Consider the following 22048-nt stretch of genomic DNA (forward strand, 5'->3'; position numbering starts at 1 on the left):
CCCCTTGAACAAAGAGATAGTAATGTAGAGTAATGTAATGTAGAGGAGACTTGCAAAATGACTCCAGACAACATCAAAATATCAATATAATATCAATAATTAAAAGTGATTGTGACCTACGCAACACTTACTGTTTTACTACTAGCTATAGGTACTGTTATTTTTATTCAACCACTTATTATTACAAGTTGTTTATTTATTTATTTATTTTTCATAATTTTATCCTAAACTAAATGTATTTATGGTCACACGACTGTATATTAAATGATAGGATATACAAGGTATCAATTTAATTGAAGAAAACCTTAAGATTATTGTGACTTTTTCCAACAACTGGGTGTTTCTGTCCAGCGATACATTCTTGTTGGGTGGTATGACAGTTTCGCAGACTCTGTAGAATCAGTCACTGTTGTAGATGTAGAGAAATATCTGTTCACATTTGTGATGTGAATTTATGATTTCCTCCACTGTCAAAGATAATGTTACATTACAATTATGATATGTAAAATTGTCAGTTACATTGGAGGGGAATCATGATCGTGTGCAAGCACAACGTGGTAATCTTTATCAAAGTTTCAACGCAGTTCGATCATCTTAATGCAATGGATCAATGAATGTCAACATGAATGTATTTCTCATGTGTGAAGAAAGCTTGAACGAGGATGGGTGACCCTGCTCTGGAAGAGTGATGTCGATGGCAACATAGGGGGATAAAAGAGGATAAATCTGGCAACCAAAGTCTGCCATCTTTGATTGTGCGACAGGCCGCGGCGCGAGTGGGGCCTCACTCAACCAGAGAAACTGTCCGGCACGAGATAACGGGTGGTGAGAGACAAGGAAACCACGGGAACACCGCGTACAGGTTTCCCGCAGCAACGGCCAAATAGACGAGGACAGACTGGCGGCCTGAACCGGCGCAGGAGACACGAAGCAGACGCCGCGCATGTGGAGTGCGGGTTGTTGGCAGCCGACGAGCAGAAGTAGCTAACCATCGTTAGCCGAGCGGGGTTAGCCGAGCTAGCCAGCTTTTGTAATCCGCCGGCCAGACACACTTTCGTCTACCACGAACCAGGCCGAGGCCGGATCTCAAGTGAGGCTGCACACACGCCGAACGGACACGGGACGCGTCGGTGGTGGCAGGTGGGTGTGCATGTCATGCAGGTCGAAGAATTCCAAGTGTAAAACCGGTGGCTGATGTGTTGGTGCTCCCTCGGCGTTAGCTTGTTAGCATGCTTCGGCCACTGACGGGCTGGACGTGGAAGTGATGGCGACCTGCGAGAAACGAAACGATGCGAGCCGGCGGCCTGCTCTCCTTCGAAGAGCCCCGCGGTGCACCGTGTAGATAAACACCAGCCTTGCTGGCTCGAGTATGGAGTTTGAATTATAACGTTTAATATGCAACGAACGGGTTGTGAGCCGGGTGAGGAGAGGGGCCTTTGCTCCGAGCCGGAATGAGCCACCCAGCCCACCAGCGGTTGGATCCTGCAGAAGGATGGCCTGCACACTCATCAGTGCCAGGGGCTTACAGAAACACACGACATCGTGAAGCACGTCCTTTTCATTTCTCTTGAGTTGGACTCAATATTCTGGCAAGGTGTGACGTTATACTCAGTTTTCTGCTGAGGATACGTCTTGTGGACAGACCACAGTTCCTCCCTTCCTCGGTGAAAATGTCTTGCAGATCCATTAAATGTGGTCTGAACGTAGCACATTTTTTGTGTGTGACTGTGTGCTTTCAGCTTTTAGACATAGTTGGTGGTGTGACTCACAAGCTTGTATATGTGGAAGCCACCAGGTTATTATAAGCAGGCACAACACGGTGCTGTTCTTACATCTGCATCCGTGATTCCAGACGGATGTGCATCGGGCTTCTCTTAGGGAGGCCATTCAAACATGTATTGATTGGAGTATTACTTTATTGATTGACCAGTGAGCAACACGGGCCTTATCAGACATCTACAACTGAAGGTGGAAGTATACAACGGAAGGCTCAGGCTTTAAATAAAAAAAATAAGGTATGCTGACAGTTTCTGTGTTTTGATTTTCCTCACAGCAAACAGACTTCAACAAGAGATGGGTACCAAAAATATGCCTTTTTATACACTGCATTTTGGTCCCATATGTATGTTTCAAACTGTAATAAATTCTTTGGAACATCTGAGTGCTTTTGAATTGATGAAAACCAAGAGGGAGACCGTCTCAGTGGTATTGATGACTTGGCGTTGGAGCACCACAGTAATCTTTAGTGTCTTCAAATCCTCACCACATGATTTGATGACTTGGCGATTTGATTCTTAACAGGTGCACTCAAACTAGTTCTTGCTTAGACGAAACGCCAGAATTATGGTATTTTGAGAATTGGTGGGAAAAGGAAGGAAAGAGCTCATCTTGACGGAGCAACTGATGTAGAAGTAGTTGCAGGGGTGAAGGGCCATGCTGGAGGTTGGGCTGGGCAGATTGGGGCTGCGATGCTGGATCTTTCTCTTTCTTTCAGTCTGACTATACAGGTGTGTGGGGGGAATGCAGAGGAACTGAGCAAGTAGCCTCATCCTGATCATTTTTGTGTCCTTTTGTCTTTCATTAGTTCTACTGTACACGGTCCAAACAAATCGGCAAGTGACTCTGAAGTGTGCAGGTTTGTGACTGCTCTTGGTACAGTGGTATTGATTACCAGTACGTTGTCAGAACCTGTTTGTTGTACTACGAGGCTGAAACAACATACGTGATAGCGATGGTGTTGCCACCTCTACAAATTTGAAAATCATTTGAAGCAAACATGCATGCTCTGCCTATTTTCACAAGCACATACAGATTCTACATCCAAAACACATTCATTAACCATTCTACAAAGTAGAGCTGCAACAGTTAATCAATTATTAATGGCCTACTAAATGAATCGCCTACTACTTTATTTATATTTTTTTTATGGACCAAATAACTAATCGATTAATTGAGAAAATAATCAACAGATAAATCGATAATGAAAAAAAATCGTGTTGCATGCCTAGTACAAAGTTTTTTTTCTAATTCACCTAACAACAAATCTAGCAACTTTTTGTTGCTACAAATCTAGCTCCATATATAGAAGACAGTGTGCAGCACTACCCAGGGAGCGAGAGGCTCACCTTTCTCTGCATCTCCCTCGTTTCTTTGACAGGCTGTGAGCTGTGTGAGAGACAAAAGCTGCTTTCAGACATCTACTGCAACAAGATTTTTCAAGATTACCTGAAAGAGCTGAATGTGTAAATGCAAATATCCGAATTGCGGACAGTAGTGTGGGGAAAAAAGAAATTGCTTTCCCTTGAAGTGGATGTTTGCAACTTAGCAAAAGAGTTCCGAGGCCAAGTTACTGATCGAGACTGAGTTCATCAAAATTGTCAGCTTCTCCCCCAAAACACACACACACACACACACACACACACACACACACACACACACACACACACACACACACACACACACACACACACACACACACACACACACACACACACACACACACAAACTCAGAGACACAGTTCCACCACTGCTACCTTAATAATTAATGACCTCTGTGTGACTTAGGAAAGACACTGCAGCCCAACATGCACTCTGTGCTTGGTACTGCTCACTTACTTATGCCTTAAAGTCTCTTTAATCAGGCCCCATTTCCCTGCAGCCCCCGACTCACCTCATCAGTGGGTCTTGCTGGTCTCCTATTTCAGCTTTATTCTTGATGCAAATACTTAATTTCCATCACTCACTATCTTACTTGACAACCACTAGCTAGGGATGTGTATGATTAGTCAACTGTGGAAAGTGGGATGGAAGATGTCTTTTAAAAAAGCTGCTGGAGCTAGCACTGCTAGTGTTAGGCACATACAAAAAACTGCATATTTGTCTTCTGACAGTGTTCTTATCCTTTCAGTCTTGTGGGAGCTTAGGTCCTTTTTTTAATGTGTGCAACAAGATGTTGCCAATTATTAATTATTAAGTCTTTTGTGGTGAATGCAACATTTTTTGCTGTGATCTGCTTGGGCACCAGCATCAGGGCCAGTGACGCCAACAAAACTGATCAGGAAGTCTGACACTGACTTCAGCACTGAGTCGACTGGAGAGGAGAATGCTTTACATGCTGTTGAAGATCATGGAGAAAATGTTACATCCCATCCACGACCTGGACAAACAGTAGTAGTGGATTCTCAAAGTCCTTCCTATCGCCTTTTCCCAACCATTCTTTCCTTAACCTAAATGGAAAGCATCTTTTTTGTATTTGTAATTTATTTAGTCTATTTAGTTACTGTATATAATTTAGTCTTTCATTTTTGTGTATGTATTTTATCCGTCTATGCCATTTCTGTTTGTTTGTGTTCAGTGTTAGTTTTGGTTCCTGATTCTGGATTCGTTTTCATCTCAGTCCTCAAAAATGTATATTACTTTTAGTCAAATTGTAATGATTTGATTTTTGTCTGATTTTCCTCTAAATTTAATCGAACCATTTTAAAGATTTTAGCCTGTTGCCATCTTTGTATAGAGTTACCATGGTTACAGCTCTTGTTTATCGTGAAGTTATTGAGACGGGCACAGTTGGCTTATTCACATCAGAGAGTCTGTCTGCTCTGCAGTAATACATATACGTACTGACTTCCCCCAGTACATCCAGTCATCATTTCCAGGCTGTGTCTCAGGAGCTAGAGCGGGTCGACTAATCAGTGTCAGTGGTTTGATTCCTAGCTCCTCCAGTGTGCATATCCAAGTGTCACTTTGTGCAAGATTCAGAACCCCAAATTGCCCCGATGGCTGTGCTGGTGGTCTGAGAATAGGATATTTGATAGTGTGTGTGTGTGTGCTGAAGCTGCATTTATTCATAATTTTCTCAAACATACAGTTTGAACTAGAGGACTAGATGGTGGACTTCTAGCTGAGATCCTGGAACTAGGCTACTCATTCCCTGCGATAGCAGCACTATAGATGGCCAACTGAAAGTGAATGCTACGCCCATATCTATAGCTTTTCAAAATGTTATATTGTGTGCTGCCTGCATGTTTTCATAGCTTGTACCAGTTGCTTCTCGGTAGATTGTAGATGAATTTAGTCCATAAAACTGATTTCATCATAGTTTTTGTTCAAAAAAAATCAACACGCTGCATTTTGTTCTCCCCTGCTCTATAGGAGGCTGGTACTGGAGGCGTGGCCAAAGGACCAGACTCAATGAGTTTCAAGCGAAATGTCAGAGAAGTCAGGGCAGAGCACCAAGGCAAAGGATGGCAAAACAAAGTATGCAACCCTTAGCCTCTTCAATACCTACAAGGGCAAATCTCTGGAAACCCAGAAAACTGCAGGTAAGCACTTCCCTTATTGTTATTGCATAAAATTTTATAATATCTAATTAGTGAACTGTTTATATTGAGTTCAGTTGATCCAGGCAACAAAACATATAGTTAAAGGATAATCAAATACTTGGCCCGACATTGTTAAAACCGTAACCTTGCTGTTTCTTCATCCCAGTGGCTGCCAGACATGGGCTCCAGAGTTTGGGCAAAGTTGCTGCTAGCCGGCGCATGCCCCCTCCAGCCAACCTGCCCAGCCTGAAGGCGGAAAACAAGGGAAACGACCCCAACGTCAACATCGTCCCCAAAGACGGTAGTGGCTGGGCTTCCCGTCCTGAGGCAGGGGAGGAGAGGTTAGTTGAATGAAAATGTGCCATCCCATTTGCTAAAGCGCCTCTCTAATAGAAAATATATTTTAAGTACATCAGAATAACAGTAACTGTCTGTTAGAAAGAGGCATCTATCATTTAAGCTTTAAAGTTATGGATTTGTTGGTATTTCTACTGGGGTTTTTTTCCACAGGCAACAGGATACGCCCCCACCCCAAATCAAACCACCAGTGCTTCAGACACAGGAGCCTCCTGTTAGCGCCAGCCGTTCCTGGGCCAATAGCAAGCAAACGCAGCAAGATGGTAAATATCCTCTCCACCTGCTCCCTAAGAACTACAACCCATTAATAAAAGGCAGATTATCTATGTTATAGTATAGGTTGTTAACACTATTCAGTACATTTCTTCTTTTCCAAACAAACAGTAACAACATCATTAACTGGTTTATAGAACTCAAGCAATTTGATCTCTATTAAATGTTGGGTAGGCTGGAATGGGTGCTTAGACCTTAATTGCTGGTCTGTAAGTAACTGTATTGTAATCAATCTTAAGATTTCTATGCATTCATTATCATGTGGTTGTATCGTGCAGCAGCGCCTCGTGTGAGCAGCCATTTTCACCAGGAGTTTCCCAGCTTGCAAGCGGCTGGTGAGGCGGAGAAAGGGGACAGTCAAGAGGAGGAGCCATATGGACCAGGCCCCAGCCTCAGACCTCAAAGTACGGCCACACGTGCACATAAACGTCACGCAGTGTTCACTCATTGCTTTGATTGTGTGCCTTGTGTTCAGGAAACTGAAGAAGAAACAATATCTCTCTTCCCTATGTCCTGGTAGATGTTGGCAGTTGGCGTGAGGGTGGAGGCAGGAATTTGAACACTGCACCTAGCCCCCCTGAGATGGATAACAGGCCTCCGGAGGAGGGTAGTACGGGCCCTGGTACGACGACACCCCCTGCGGAGGCTGATGAACCTCCCCGAAACATAACCACCGACAGTCAGAGGGAGAAGGGGGATGGCAAGGAGAGGCTGCCCCCCTCTGGCCCTCCTCAGCCGAAACTTAATGGGGGCCAGCAGCCTCCTGCTGGGGTGCCAACTCACTTTGACCCTGCTTTCAGGAGCATGATGCCACCCTATGTAAGTCTCAGTGTGACATTCTGGACCAACCACATGAGGTTATCACAGTTAGGCTTGAGATGTACTTGTTTTCAATAACAGGTTAAAAATGATGGCTGCCTCGTAAAACCGTGTGGACATCCACAGAAATCAATGCTATGCGTATGCAAGGCACAATATGCGCAAGAATGGTAGGGGAAGTATGTCCACATCCCTAAGATTTTCATTCTGGCCACTGATCAGTACCATTTTCAGAAATCAACATGGAATCCTGCAAAAATAATCAGGTTCTTATCTGAGATAGTAGCGTCTCTGTCAGGCAGAAAAACGAGTCGCCAATAGCATATTTTGTAAAAGAAAAAACAAGTATATCTCTGGCTTTACAGTATCTAGTAGTGGTGTTTTTCAGGTCTTTACCCTATGTGATGTTGGTTTTGTTTGTGTTTTAGATGTTCCACGCCTATCCTCAAGTGTCATTTGCTGCTGGGCAGGCAAACTTCAGATATCCTGTACCACAAGATGGAGCAAAGTGAGTTCACATCTTAATAGCTAAACCCTAGATACTTGGTTGAAGCCAAATAAGACAAATTTTTGTTTTATATTTAATGTTATCATTGAACAAACCCATTATACTGTTTTTATTCTAACAATTCCCCTGTTTAAAAGCATTAATTGTACAAGCTATTATACAAGCTGTGGATATATTCAATGGATGTTTTATAAAAAGAAATTCGCCAAGATTTCCTGAACAATATACATAAGATGCCCTGAGATCACCCAGAAGCATGTCCCTATGATTATGACTTTTTTTTTTTTTTTTATCCATATGCACAATTTGGATATTATCAATCTGATAGTATTAGAACTTAGTAATGTTTGGTCCCTTTAAAGAACTTCCCTTTCCTTTCCTCTCTGTTGGGGCCTCAGGGGTCCTCGTCCGGCACGACCCCAGCAGCATCACCCTCAGTCTTGGCATCAGGACCCAGACAGGCCTTCTATCGTCAGTGCATCAGAACTTAAGGAGCTGGACAACTTAGACACTGACACAGATGAGGGCTGGGCAGGTCTGTTGCTATACATTGTCTGTGAATACAGTGTTAAAATAATCAGATATTCACCAGGGTTTACTCCCTGTAGTTCTAGCTTTAATCCTTTCCCTCTTGCAACCCAGGAGCTCAGATGGAGGTGGACTACACTGAGAAACTGAACTTCAGCGATGATGAGGAGAATCATGCTGCTAAAGACAAAGGAGAAAACTGGTGAGTATTTTGAGCTTAAAGTTCACTCGCACTAGCATTACTGCTTGGTGTGGAAAGAAGTATTTGCTGGTTCTCAGAAATAATATATTTGCCAGTTTGTGCAGGTTTTACAAAAATATCTTCAGTCCAATGAATAACTAACTTATCACAAAACTTGCGTGGCTAGCTAACTGGGGTGGTTGTCAGCAGGAAGAACCTCTTGTTTTTTGTTGTTTTTTTACATAACCATATTGACATGATTTCTTTAGGGAGTGGATGGGTAAAGTTGAACGAATAAGACCTCGGCCAACAGACGGTCAGGACGGCAGGAAAGAAGGGTCTGAGGAGCGTGGGGCCAGTAAGACCTTGTGGGCAGACAATGCAGATCCCAGAGCACCATCGCCTGGCAGTGTTGGACAGTACAGTAAATCAGCAGCTCCACAGGACTACCAGGTAAATCTGGATATTTATTACACAAGCCTCTCCTTAAGTGCGCACTGATTATTTTAACAGCAAGATGTTGTATTGCTTTATTCTCCAGGGTGGTAGTCGTTCTGTTAGCGGCACAGCTCCACGTACGACCAAGCCCCCATCTACATCAGCACCTGGTGTCGATGACGAATCTGACGCCTGGAGACAAAAGCGCAAGAAGCCTTCAGAAGTTTCAGAAGCTGTAGAACGAGCGAGGCGGAGGAGAGAGGAAGAGGAGCGCCGGATGGAAGAACAGAGGCTTGCGGCCTGTGCAGAAAAACTTAAACGTCTCAATGAAAAACACCGCCAGTCAATTGAGGGCAAAACCTCCCCTGCTCAGTCCACCATTGATGAGGCAGGAGCTGCCCCTGAGATGGCCTCCCCATCAGCTCCTGCTCCTGCATCATCCAGTCCTGTCCCTTCAACCCCAGTTTCACAATCACAGGCACCAATCGTGCAAGCTCCTCTCACTGAGAAGGTGGATCGAGAACAGGAGATGATGGAGCGAGAACGGGAGAGGGTGGAGCGAGAACGGGAGAGGGTGGAGCAAGAAAGGGAGAAGATGGAGCGAGAACAGGAGAGGTTGGAGCGAGATCGGGAGATGATGGAGCGAGAACAAGAGAGGGTGGATCGAGACCGGGAGATAATGGAGCGAGAACGGGAGAGAGTTGAACCAAGTGTCGAGGAGGAGGGGCACTTGCCTCGTCAGCCCAGCCCCCCTGTCCAGAGACCTGTGGCAGTAGCTCCAGAGCCTCAGAGCGAGGGAGAGAGCTCTTTGGCTGAGGTCGGCCCCCTAGTGGAGGAGAATGACAGGACAACAGTGCCTATCCAAGACTATTTCAACATAGAGGACAGCAAAGGTGAGCCAACGTCACCTCTTCTCAAAGTTGCTAAATAAATTATGATATTGTTTCAGTCATAGATCATATTGTTGGTTTGGTTTCTTGCAGTGGATGAGCCCCACCTGTCTCTGCCTCTCATTGACACACCAAGTGGTGAGGATGTCCCTGTGGCGCCCCCACAGCTGGAAGGAGAAGCGGCTGCTGCTATGCGTCCCTCTCTCACCTCAGGCTATTCCAAACAGTTTCAAAAGTCTTTGCCGCCTCGCTTCCTCAGACAGCAGGTAAGGGTGTCAACATTCAGCTTAAGCGCTGGGTGTTGCTGCTTAAATCAGTCGGCGGGCTCTTTTTCTAACTCAAAGTAGATGTAAAATCAAACTAATATTCAATATCATGTCTCCTTTTGGTTCACAAAGTCAACACAAGAGATGTAAGAACAGAACGTTCCAGGTTATTTATGCATTTTCCACAGTGCATGTGTTAAGTCAGATGAGGAGAAGTGGAGATGCATCTAATTGCATTTGTACACTGGGAGCAGTATTTTCAAGGACCCTGCAGTTCTGAAAACAAATACTGTTACACATTTGCAAAGTCTTTGGTTGGAACAAATGCAATTCATAGGTGGCCATTTTGAGTGTATTGTGTTGCCAGAACAAGCATATCCAATGACATGGAGCCATGAATGTTTACTATATATCTTTCTTTTATTTATTTTTTCTACAAAACCTTTCCTTTGGTATTAAAGGAGCAGATGAAGCAGCAACATTGGCAACAACAGCAACAGCAGAGTGGGGGCTCCGTGTCACCATCAGGCGGTGGCGGTGTTCCAGCTACCCAACAACAGCAGCAGCAGCAGCAACAGCAGCCACACCGCTCCATGTACCAACCGATTGGCCCCCACCACCAGCACCTGGCCTCCATGGGATTTGACCCTCGCTGGCTAATGATGCAGTCTTACATGGACCCTCGCATAATGTCAGGACGCCCTCCAATGGACATGCCGACTAATATTCACCCTGGTAGGGAGATGTGCTGAATATGAAAGCAAACATATGGCTATGTTTGAACTGAGATGCCGATGTGCCAGACAGCCTCTCAAAGTCGCTCTTTTTGTGCTTTTCAGGGAGGATGCCTCCTAAGCAGATTGTGCGCAGAGAGCCTGGTGACAACTCCAGCTCCAGCTCCGACTCCTTTGATCACTTGACCAGGCCGATTCGTGACCATGGCCTGTCCTCAGACTCGAGGATGGTGTGGGGAACTGACCCATACCCACAGTCGGAGCCGTTACCCTCTGTAACTCCTCCAAAAGGACGAGATGATAACAAGGAGCCGAGGTAAAAGGAAATTTAGAAGGAAAGCTCACAAGTAAAAGCTTTTATTTTCTGCAAGTTACGCATTAACAATTCTTTCATTACAGGATGGACTCCAGTCTGGATCTTGATAGGGGTCTACCAGCCATGTACCCCCAGGACCACAGTGCATTGGACCCCTGTAAAAGTAACTTCTTCAGGGACCCAACAGAGTCCCTGTCGACATTTAACCAGGGTCCAGAGGATGCATCGGGGCCTCTAGACAGGGTCCCTGTAAGCTCAGCCTTTGATCCTGAGGAACCGGGCCTACCGTGTGGGGAAGAGGTAGATGCTCTTGGTCAAGCTATGCTCCAAAGGAGCATCTCCCAGGGCTCCAGTCCTTCCCTCAAGCTTGATGAGCCCAGATTTGATGGGCTACCCCTAGGAACCAAATCACTAGAGCTACAGGACACAGGGGACATTGTTGAAGATAAGCCCCAGAATGAACTCTACTCCCAGACTGCAGTGACTAACAACAGGGCTACACCTCCTGCTGATGGATTACACAAACAAGAGAAGCTGCCTCTGCCAGTCCCTAGCAAGCAGAAAGCTGAGCTGCGCTGGGTTGGGAGATCAGGTGCCGGACGCAGAGAAGGACCAGGCGGGGAGAGACCAGTACGCAGGTCAGGGCCAATAAAGAAACCTGTCCTAAGGGACATGAAAGAAGAAAGGGAGCAAAGAGAAGAGAGGGAGAAGCGTCACGAAAGAGGGGAAAGAGGCGACAGGTCCAAAAAAGATCAGCCATTCAAAGCTCCCTCTGCAGCCGCTATTTTATCTGAGGGCCCCCGACCTCAGAGTGAAGCGAAGAGAGAATCTACGGAGGTTGAGGAAACACCGACTAGCCAACAGAGAGTCAGAGACTCTCAGCCTACACCTGGAGCTCCTACTTCTTCTCAGGAGGAGATAGTGGACAAACCGCCCAGCAATGACAAACTTCCAGAGCCCAAACTGCCCTCCAGGAAGGAGTCCAATCTTCCTCCTCGTTCCTATCGACGGGAGGAGAGGGAGAGGGAACGTGATAGGGATAGGGAACGTGATAGGGATAGAGATAGGGAAATGGACAAGGACAGAGAGAGGGACTGGCCTGCTGACGCAAATTTCAAAGGACGTGGCCGAGGAGAGTATTACTCTAGAGGACGCAGCTACAGGGGTACCTACGGTGGCAGAGGCAGGGGCAGTCGTGGCAGAAGTCGAGCAGAGTACCCTTACAGGGAGCCTCGTTCACGCTCTGATTTGCCTTCTGTTGGAGGTGCTGCTGCCTTTCGCAATAGGGAAGAAAGTGAAACACGCAGTGAAAGCTCAGACTTTGAGGTTATACCAAAACGCAGACGACGACGGGGTTCAGATACGGATTCTGAAAGTGAAGGTGGAAGGGAGTCTGCCAGTGATACTGGACCCTCTGACCGTGAACCTAGTACCAAACCTAGCCGTCCAGTGAGACGAGAACTACCTGGGGAGGGCCGGCCTGGGCCCCACAAGCCCAGCTTTGGACCTCCTCACATGGGGGAAAAGGTTGGATCCAGGGGGGAAGATGACACCAGACCCAAGCCAGGATTCCTGCCTAAAGGAGAACCTTCTCGGCGGGGAAGAGGTGGGTTGTACAGTCGAAGAGGTGTAGCAAGGGAACGTGGTGGCCCTCGCTCAAATCCCTTCAGACGCCCAACAGCCAGAGAGTCGTCCTCTCAGTGGCCATCTAAACCCATGGAGACGTTCAGGCCTGAGGAAACGGAGTCAGCTTCAAGATATGACAATCATCCAGGTGACCGACGGCCACCCAAATCTGAGGGCAAGAAATTTGTGGATGGCCCTCAGAGTAGCAGAGAAAGGCCTCGTAGGTCTCGACCAGCACGGCCCCCTAGGCAAGATAAACCACCCCGCTTCAGGCGCTTGAAGGAGCGGGAGGCTGCAGTGTTGGGTAGTGGGGAGATGGTCCCAAGTCCCCCTGTCCCTTCACACCCAGTGCCTGCTAGTGCCTCCAGATCTGCCCCAATATCCCTTTCCCCAACCCTGTCTAGAGCTCCAGGAACCCCTGTTACCGTGCCTGCAGAAGTGGCAGCCACCTTGTCTGCACAAGACCTGCCCTCTCCTACAGAAGGACCCTTGGCTGAGTCCAGCAGCCCCACCAACACTGCAGCCGGTACAAAGTCCCCTGACCTGTCCAACCAGAACTCCTCAGATCAAGCCAATGAGGAATGGGAGACTGCCTCTGAAAGCAGTGACTTCAATGAAAGGAGAGAGCGAGAAGAGAGGAAAGGAGCAGCGGGGGCTACTAATGAAGCAGCCGCTGCCTCTGCTGTGGCACCTATACCCCCCCAGGGCTCTTTGACACCCAATAAAAGCCCTCCCGACGGAGGGGTGACTCCAAGACGTGATGGAGCTCCTGCAGCCAAGAGGAGTTTCTCTAGTCAGAGGCCTACAGAGAGACCGAATCGTAGAGGCAACGGTGGAGCCAAACCAGTCCGGAGCTACGCAGGGGGCAAGGGGGAGAGAAGGGGAGGGGCCAAAACAGGCCGCAAAGGGTGAGTTTAACACAATCAGGCTTTTGTCTGTTGTTTGGCATTTACTGTGTCTGCTTACATTAACACTTGCACAATGAAGTTGACTCAATGAACAGTGTGCAGCTAAATAACATGGAAGGTTAATGCACACACAATAAACCTTTTGTGTACTATTAATTAATTGGTATTTAACATAATTAATTAACCGAAAACCTACACACCTCAGTAAGCAGTTAGTATTTCCTGTTAAGATTCAAATATATCCTTTAAGAAATCTCCACGTTGGTGGATTACTATCCCCAAGTGTGCTGTGATACGCCATCAAAACGTTTTGGTTAAAAATGACTAAATATGACATCAATGTGGAGCTATTTTTAGACTACCTGAGCCGATTGGAAACATTTTCTCCTTTTCATCTAGTGTAACAACACACTTGCTGTCTAGTGACTTCTTAGTCATCTACTCCTTCAGTAGGAGGATGTTAAGAACATAGACATGTTGGCAAAAGGGAGATTTCTTCTTTCTCAAATCCCTTGTCATTGCATGTTTACATGTAATCCTTCCTAGTTTCTAAGCCCTCGTTTGCCTCCACACTGGTTCTCACCAACATTAAGGTGTCACAAAGTCTCTCTTGCTAGGTCTAAATTTTTTTTCCGTCTCCAACATATCACACAAATGAACAGCCCTGGTGGCCATCAGGAGGCAACAGCACCTACAGGTGGAGGAGCGGCCCAAAGAACTGGTAAAGAGCAGCTGGGCCGCCGCAAAGATGAGACCAAACAGGTCGTCAAGAAGCCCAAGGAGAATGCTCTGTCTCAGTTTGATCTCAACAATTATGCCAGTAAGTATATAACTGTATTCTCTTACTGATGAGCTTGAAAGCTGCACCTAGATGGAGCTGGTTTTTGTCTGAAAACTGGACGTGAAAGCCTGGATCCCTTCTTGTCCGCTCACTGTAGGTGTTGTGATCATTGACGACCACCCAGAGGTCACCACCACAGAGGACCCACAGTCCAGCACCAATGATGACGGCTTCACAGAGGTGGTCTCCCGCAAGCAACAAAAACGGCTGCAGGATGAGGAGAAACGGAAAAAGGAAGAACAGACGACTCAGGTAGGAGGACAGAATTTAAGAACTGTATGGTTTAACAAATAATGGATTTCTTCAATAAGAAGTGTCTTAAATATAGCACTAATGCAATACCACTCCTACAGAACTGGGGTAAAAAAGGCTCTGGTGAGAAGAGCAGAGGAGGGGGGGGAAAGCTGCCACCAAGATTTGCTAAAAAGCAGTCATCGCAGCAGCAGCAGCAGCAGCAGCAGCAGCAGCAGCAGCAACAGCAACAACAGGCCTCACAGCCTCCGCCTGCTGCCGCGTCCACTCCCCAGACCCAACAGCAGCCCACCATTTCTGCCCCCCAGCATCCTCACCTTACCCCCTCCCAGCCTGCTGCATCCCCTCAGACTCTAGAAGGAACAGTGGCTCCTCTGCCCTCCATTCCCCCTGCCACTGTGGACTTCAATGCGAAAAACCTTGCCCCTGCACCTACCCAGACTCACAGTACTCTGGGTACAGAACTTTGGGAGAACAAGGTGACAGGCTCCACTGTCCTTCCTGAAGTGAAGAAGCGTGAGTATATGTTGATGACTTAAGCAAAAAAGTGTTGTGACTTCTGAATCTTTTGTTCCAGGAGTAAATTTATGTCAAAATCTGATCTGTATATTACAGTAGGTCCTATCAGCCCTCCTCAGCCGCCCTCTGTTAGTGCCTGGAACAAGCCTCTCACCTCCTTTACCGGCACCGTCTCCTCTGAGGTACTAACTTTACCTGCGTTGTTTGTGACTGCGTGATCCACTTGCCTTTAAAAATTACAACAAAAAAAATTGTAATTTTTTTTCTTAGGGTGTGAAGCCTGGAGCAGAGGGCAATGTAGAATTGGTAATAGACAGTATTCAGTTTGGAGCACCATCATCTGCAGGCAGCACAGACAGCGATGGTGTTCCTGCGCTGATAGAAACTGGCTCTGAAAACAAACTACCTGCTCCCAAAGAACAGAGACAGAAACAACCTCGAGCTGGCCCAATCAAAACACAGAAGGTACCTGCGCCTCAATCTGGATACATTCATTCTGTGAAAGTCTACTCCAAAGTGTTCTGACGAATCTCTTCTCCTGCCCAGCTTCCTGAAATAGAACCAGTGGAAAACAAGGAATACAAGCCAGGTCCCATTGGGAAAGAGCGTTCTCTGAAGAACCGCAAGGCCAAAGACGCACGTGGAGGAGAAGGCGAGTGCATGGAGGGAGGCGTACCTGGAGCAGGTGTCAACAGAGCCACAGACTCCAGTCCTCCTACCAGTGACGCCACAGTCCCAGAGCTGGGAGGAGACATCGAGGGCATGATCACGGTCCCCTCAGCCGAGTACAGCAGCAACTCAAAGGTCTTTCACTGTCACATAGCATCACAGCCAGGGTGTGTTTTTGACTAAACTGAAATGATAACTGTACTAAGTTAGGCCTGGGCGATAAAACAATAACGATAATTATCGCTAAATAACTTTTGCTCAATAGAAATTCAATATAACTTTGATACAGCTAATTCCATCCATGTTTTGACAGACTACACAAAAGCCAATGATAATGAGAATAGCGCCATGCCGAACCAATTGTGTGGCTGGAATATAGTTACAGCCACGTCAAGTTAGGTTGACGCACACAGCAGAGAGTGTAGCAGAAGCAGCCGGCTGCTGCTCTGTTTATGTTTGGGCTGCTGCAGCGTGCACATCAGTCCGTCGAGTGACAGCAACATAAAAGAGAAAACGACAGGAAATGTTAACTCGAGCGACCGTGCTACCGAAGAAGACGTCCCAATGGACACGAGGCTCAAAAGACTATGTTGTTTAAAAGAAGCGTCCGAGGAATATTTTAAGTCCGACAAGAAGCGGAGTAGTAGCGTGCGCTGCTAACTGTGGAAAGCATTTGAACTGCATTATACAGCAGCAGTTGTATAATGTTCTACAGTACATTTATCATGTTCAACTTCTCACAGAAAATAAATAATACTTACAATAAATAATAATATTATGGTATCTTTACATCTCACAATGCTTAAGCTTGATGGAAATACTGATTTGACTTTATATGGTGATATATATCGATACGGGGAAAAATGTATCAAGATACGATTTTTTCCCATATCTCCCAGGCCTATACTGAGTTAAGTAATCTATGTACATCTAGTCTGTCAGTACACCAAGACCTCAGGCAAGAAGACTGGCTAAATCAATCATGATTGTGTATTTTAATCATTTATTTTCAAGTATGACTTTCCATAGCAAACACTCAATTAAAACAATTGAAAAGTATAGCTGCAGTATAACATGTTGGAATGTGTCTTTCATCTCAGGAGTCGGTCACTGACTACACCACTCCCTCCTCCTCTCTGGCTGATGTTCCTACTGGAGGGAACAAAATGGAGGAAAGCTTGGTGGCCAATGTGAGTTTGCATCCTTAGACTGGTGAAACTAATCAGTCATCTGTACCCTTTGTTTTTTTTTTATATATATATTTATATATAATAACTAAAATTGTCTTCACATTTTTTTTTGTATTTGTCTCAGGTGGCACTACCCCATTCACTGCCCCTTCCTCGACGAGAGACTCTGCAGCAGGGCTCAAGCCTCAGCTCCGTCTCCCCGGCTACTGTTGACCTAACACTTAAGGTGCACAGATATTACAAGATATGAGATGACTCACTCAGACTGCTTTGACAAAAAGACATTACCTAAGTACTGGTTTCTTTCCGTCTCCTCTTCAGATGGAATCCGCACGTAAGGCATGGGAAAACTCCCCGAGCCTGGAGAAGAATTCTCCGGTCACCACGTCGTCCTCCCCCATCACCTCCTGTGCATCGTCTTACTCTTCCTTCTCCTCGACCTCCATGCCACAGATCCCTGTGGCCTCTGTTACTCCGAGCACCTCGCTGTCGGGTAACAACATTTTTTAGTTACATCTGACGTCTGTTTACTCTCAGTTCGACACTGCTGTCATTCTATACTAAATGTACAGATTTTCTTTTGGCATTTCCTGCTGAGCATCATAAGTATCCAGGTAGCCATCATGATTCCTTGTCTCCACCCTGCAGGTTCTGGTACCTATACGACGTCATCCCTCAGCACCAAGACCACCACAGCCTCTGACCCCCCAAACATCTGCAAGGTGAAGCCCCAACAACTTCAAGGAGTAAGTCTGTCCTCCTCCAGCAGTAGCAGCAGCTTCTCTCAGCTGGGCTGCGTGCCTCCCCTCCTGCCCCAGCAGCAGCAGACCCCACAGGTGTACGTCTCCCAGTCTGCAGCAGGTGAGAGTAACATGGCACTGACCTGTGACATTAGTTGGTATAAGTGTTGCCTGAACTCAAGCGATTGTTATGAAGTGGAAATGGTTTCCTCTGAAACATTTGAATACTTCTTTCAAATTTGAACACCCATTTCCGTTATTTTATGCCATAATAGTTTGTATTTCAATAAGTCCGTTACAAAATCACTTATATATAATCCCTTGTATGTGCAGGTTCTGCAGCTCAGATTCCAGCTTTCTACATGGACACTAGCCACCTCTTCAGTACACCCCACCCTCGCCTGGCTCCTCCCTCACTGGCACAGCAGCAAGGCTTCCAGCCTGGACTCTCGCAGGTAGGGTTTTTCTATTTGAGGAAAACTGCAGGAATGTTTCAAAATTTGAAGAGAAAAACAACAACATTTGCCCAACTTTTTTTAAGCCAACGGCCGTGCAGCAGATTCCTATCCCCATATACGCGCCACTGCAAGGTCAGCCACAGCACCAACACCAGCACCAGCACCAGCACCAACACCAACACCAACACACCCACCAGGCCCAGCTCGGCCTCAGCACCGGACCTCCAGTCTCCCAGCCACAGGACCTGTTCAGTTCCTCGCTGCAGCCTTACAGGTAACACAAGACGCCACAGGCATCGAGTTCTCTTCTCCAACACACATGAGGGCAAGCCTCCATTCTGAGGCTCCATTGTTCCCGTCACCTGATCCTGCTCATCCGTCTTCCCTCAGGTCTCAGCAGGCCTTCATGCAGAACAGCCTGTCACAGCCCTCTATGATGCTGTCAGGACCGTCCCTTCACAGCTATGCCGGTGTGCAAGCACCTGAGCTGGGCAAACCTCAGTCGAACCTAGCCTATCAGCAGGCCTCGTCCACACAGCACATTCCCATTCTGTTTGAGCCGCAGCTCAACCAGCCCTCTGGCATGGGAGGCTCCCAGCTCATTGACACGCACCTGCTGCAGGTAACCAGACTCTTCACAGGAAAAGCATGGCGCTCTACCTTTAAAATATTGACCCCACTGCACGTCCTTCATCTGACATTTTTGTTTTTGGTTCAGGCTCGACAGGGGATGAATCAGCATTCAAACATGTACTCGGGGCAGGTGCAACAACATGGCCAGAGTAGCTACTACAGCAACACTCAGTCGCCCAGTTCAGCAATGCAACAGGTAACATACATGCAAACGTGATAGACATTTAATGTTTATGAGACTTTATAAGTACTTTATTTGTGTTTGTGTTGTGAGCACAATTTTCTGTTGATTTGATGAATTGGTGGATCATTTTATTTGATTATTTCTCAGTTTTAAACATTCGTGTGTCTTTAACCTCCCTCAAGGTGACAGTCCCTCTGCCTGGTTCCCAGTTGTCCCTGCAAAACTATGGCTCTGGTGGAGGTCAGCCCCTCCTGGCACTGCCCCCCACGCCGCCTCAGGCCCAGCCCCCCAACATCAACCGACAGCCGCCGGTCTCCCAGCCGTACCGAGGCATCATGGGCCCCAGCCACAACATGATGCAGCCACCCACCAGCAAGGTACTGTTGTAGTGTTTACATGTGACTCTGTAAACCAACAGGCTGGTTTTGATTTTGAAAAGTCTACAATTCTTTGTGTTGACACGTCACAGATGGAGATGGATATGAAACTCTTTGGCAGTGGGATGGATGTGAAGCCTGGAACTCCTCCTGTCGGTGCCAGGAGCACTACACCCACCTCCAGCCCTTACAGGTGCAACCCAAAACCATATCCTCACTGGCTCCCACACAGCATGACCTCTTTAAAAATGTAAAACCTGTGCGCAAGCAGCACCACAAACTCAAAGTCAACAATGGTTAACATTCAGTGTTTTATCTTTAGTCCATTTTATTCACATGACCCTCTCTGACTGTAGGGCTAGCTCCACCTCTCCTAGTGGCCAGTCCAGTAAGATGAACAGCTTGTTGTACCAGAAGCAGTTTCAACCCAACTCTGCCGGGATGAGGATGGCGCAGCACTTCCCTGGCCAGTTCAATCCACAGGTATATTATTTAGGTTACCTGTAATTTGATTGTGTTTGTATAATGCACTAGTTAGAAACATGAGTTGCAAATGTCAATTATACATTTATTATCCCCTTTTTCCTCTTCCTTTCAGATCCTCTCTCAGCCAAACATAGTTTCTCCTCTGGTTCGACCTCCTCACGCTCCTCACGCTCCTCACGCTCCTCACGCTCCTCACGCTCCTCACGCTAACTCATTTGCTGGGGGTATCCAACGTTCTCCCATGGGCCCTCCAATGTCAGCCAATGTTGGTGGTGGTCTAATGCCTCATCCCCGACCCCAGCATCCACTGCACAGCCAGCACCCTCCCCGAGGACCCCCTGGTCCCTCCATGGCACCCAGAGGCACACATGCGTCTCTGAAGGCTGAACAGGACCTGAAGGTGTTTATCTGTTGAATCTGTGCATCTGGTTTGTTAATCTGGCCAGTCTCATTGAGATCTTTCAGTGATGGTTGGGTTGACTGATTTTTATTTTTAATTTTTATTTCCCTGTAGGCAAAGCAGCGGGCTGAGGTGCTCCAGTCCACTCATAAGTTCTTCTCAGAGCAACAGCAGCAGCAGCAGATGCTCAAGGCCCCACAAGTCAGCAAAGTATCTCGACTCGATCAGGGAGGAAAACCCTCCCTTGACACTTCGGCCCCAAACCACCAGGCAGTCGGCGAACGCCCAGATCCTGACAAACCCCCCGTCTCTGCAGCCAAGCCCATACGGACTGGCCCCATAAAACCACAGGCCATCAAACCAGAAGAGGGCAAGTAAAGAGCCGCAGACCCTCTTCAGACGACAAAATAAATGGATGGAAGAGAGAGAATCGATGCCCATTCACGCAGTCACCACCTCATATCAGCCCCGGGGGGACAGTGTGGGGGAGGAGGACGAGTTGGGTTGACATCCAAATGGTAGTGGTTACTGAGAGTAGGCACTGTCTTGCAGAAATATGTGTGTATATATACATATATATATATATATATATATATATATATATATATATATGTATATATTTATACATATATATATACATATAGTCCTCATCTTTCCTCCCCTGTCTTGTCCCACTGTTGGTGGGGGCATTTGAGTTGCAATTCTTCCATCATATTTAGCGGCCGTTGAAATGGCTGCACAAGTTGTCGAAAGAAATCTACTGTGACGGTAGATGAGAGGAAAAAATTGAAATGAGATTTGCTGCTGAGTTTGCCATTTTTATAGCTCTTGATTTCTGTACCCGTTTTATTTTTATTTTTCCCCCCAAATAGAATCATGCATATTATAGGAGAGACCTGTTTTGTTAATGGAAGAATAAATCAATTGTTTTTTGTAGTCCAAACAATCTTGCGTGTACGTAGTGAAGCACACTTTTTGTTGCCCAATCTCCCATCGTAACTAATCCAGAGATTTGTGCTCCCGCACACACTCCCTCAATGGTTTCATCCACAGTTACCGCACAGAGATGTGAAATCAGAAATTATTATGTTGTCATTTTGTATTCGTTTTATCAGAATGGTTATGTGAGAATCACAGCATTTGATTGACTTAAACGGTTGATTTGTTGACTGGTCTGCCTGTGAGCCTTCGCTCCTGCCTTCTGCTCTCGTCTCCCTGCCTGAGAATCACGGATGCGTCGGTGTGTCGGGTGTCTGTCTGTAGTGTAAATGGGAGAAAACTTGTCGCTGGACTCTTCTGTATATTTAGCCAAAGGTTAAAGCAGCGCAGAGATGTCGCAGCTTTTTGGATTGCTGTTGCCATGGCAGCAGAGTTCTGAGTGGATTTACAGGATTACATGGATAATGTATGATCACTACATACAGCTGTTCCTGTTGAGGGCCGACTGTCACACACCCCGTCACTGCTTTGTCATCCATCCCTGTCACGCAAACACATGTCACTGTAAAGCACCCAGACCTGCTGCTATTGACTGATTTCAGTGCCCTTAGCTAGAATATAGCAGGATTGGGCTATTCAGAGGTTATAGAAAAGGTGAGGAGTTGGTTGTTAAAACTATTGAAAACTTTTCAGTGGGTGTGTGTACGCGTGTATCAACCCCCCACAACGAGAGCAAACCGGAACGGGACAGAACGAAGGAAAAGATGGGCAGAAAGACACTTGTTGTTTTGTTGTCTTTACTGATGAGAGCGATCAGTGCTGTTTTCTTTCTCTGCCTCACCTCCGCCGGCTGTTCCACCCACGATGCTCTCATCTCGGGGTTGTGGTTACAAAGGTCCTTCAGAAATGTACAGCAGAGTGCACCCTGAGGTGGAGAGGGTGTCCTCCACACCTCTGCCCTCGCTGGGGGAAGAGTCTTTGCATTGGTGGATGGATGAGGGAGGGTTTTTATTTTTTATTTTCATTTTTTTTGTTGTACTTGTACAGGGGTTTCATCGCTGTATTAAAAGATGTACGTCTTATTTACATTCTCTTGGTTTGGTTACAGAAACTAATAAAAAATAATATACTGTTGGATGTTTTTCAGTAATGCCTGTTTTTTTCTGGAACCCATTTTCCATAATCAAGTCAAAGC

General features: G+C 46.5%; 1 protein-coding gene across 5 annotated transcripts; it reads left to right on the plus strand.

Moving 5' to 3' along the window:
- Positions 1-748: 748 nt before the first annotated feature.
- prrc2c (proline-rich coiled-coil 2C) lies at positions 749-21987 on the plus strand. 5 transcript variants are annotated; one of them, XM_047336699.1, is made up of 34 exons: positions 749-1140; positions 5152-5321; positions 5488-5662; positions 5832-5941; positions 6230-6355; positions 6472-6770; positions 7199-7278; positions 7668-7813; positions 7921-8008; positions 8257-8440; positions 8529-9318; positions 9409-9581; positions 10043-10316; positions 10421-10631; positions 10715-13165; positions 13828-13985; positions 14104-14258; positions 14360-14774; positions 14874-14959; positions 15048-15242; positions 15324-15581; positions 16547-16636; positions 16761-16862; positions 16958-17129; positions 17285-17497; positions 17710-17831; positions 17918-18108; positions 18225-18456; positions 18553-18663; positions 18834-19028; positions 19121-19278; positions 19385-19511; positions 19627-19914; positions 20029-21987. In XM_047336699.1, exons 2-34 carry the CDS (start codon positions 5207-5209, stop codon positions 20290-20292), a joined length of 8754 nt encoding a protein of 2917 aa, XP_047192655.1. In that variant the 5' UTR covers positions 749-1140; positions 5152-5206; the 3' UTR covers positions 20293-21987. The 5 variants fall into 5 exon arrangements, with proteins under 5 accessions (XP_047192655.1, XP_047192658.1, XP_047192657.1 ...); XM_047336702.1 differs by having other exon boundaries at positions 19121-19221; XM_047336701.1 differs by having other exon boundaries at positions 7677-7813.
- The last annotated feature ends 61 nt before the right edge of the window (positions 21988-22048 follow it).

Source organism: Scophthalmus maximus, chromosome 13 (assembly GCF_022379125.1).
Source record: "Scophthalmus maximus strain ysfricsl-2021 chromosome 13, ASM2237912v1, whole genome shotgun sequence".
Classification (NCBI taxonomy): domain Eukaryota; kingdom Metazoa; phylum Chordata; class Actinopteri; order Pleuronectiformes; family Scophthalmidae; genus Scophthalmus; species Scophthalmus maximus.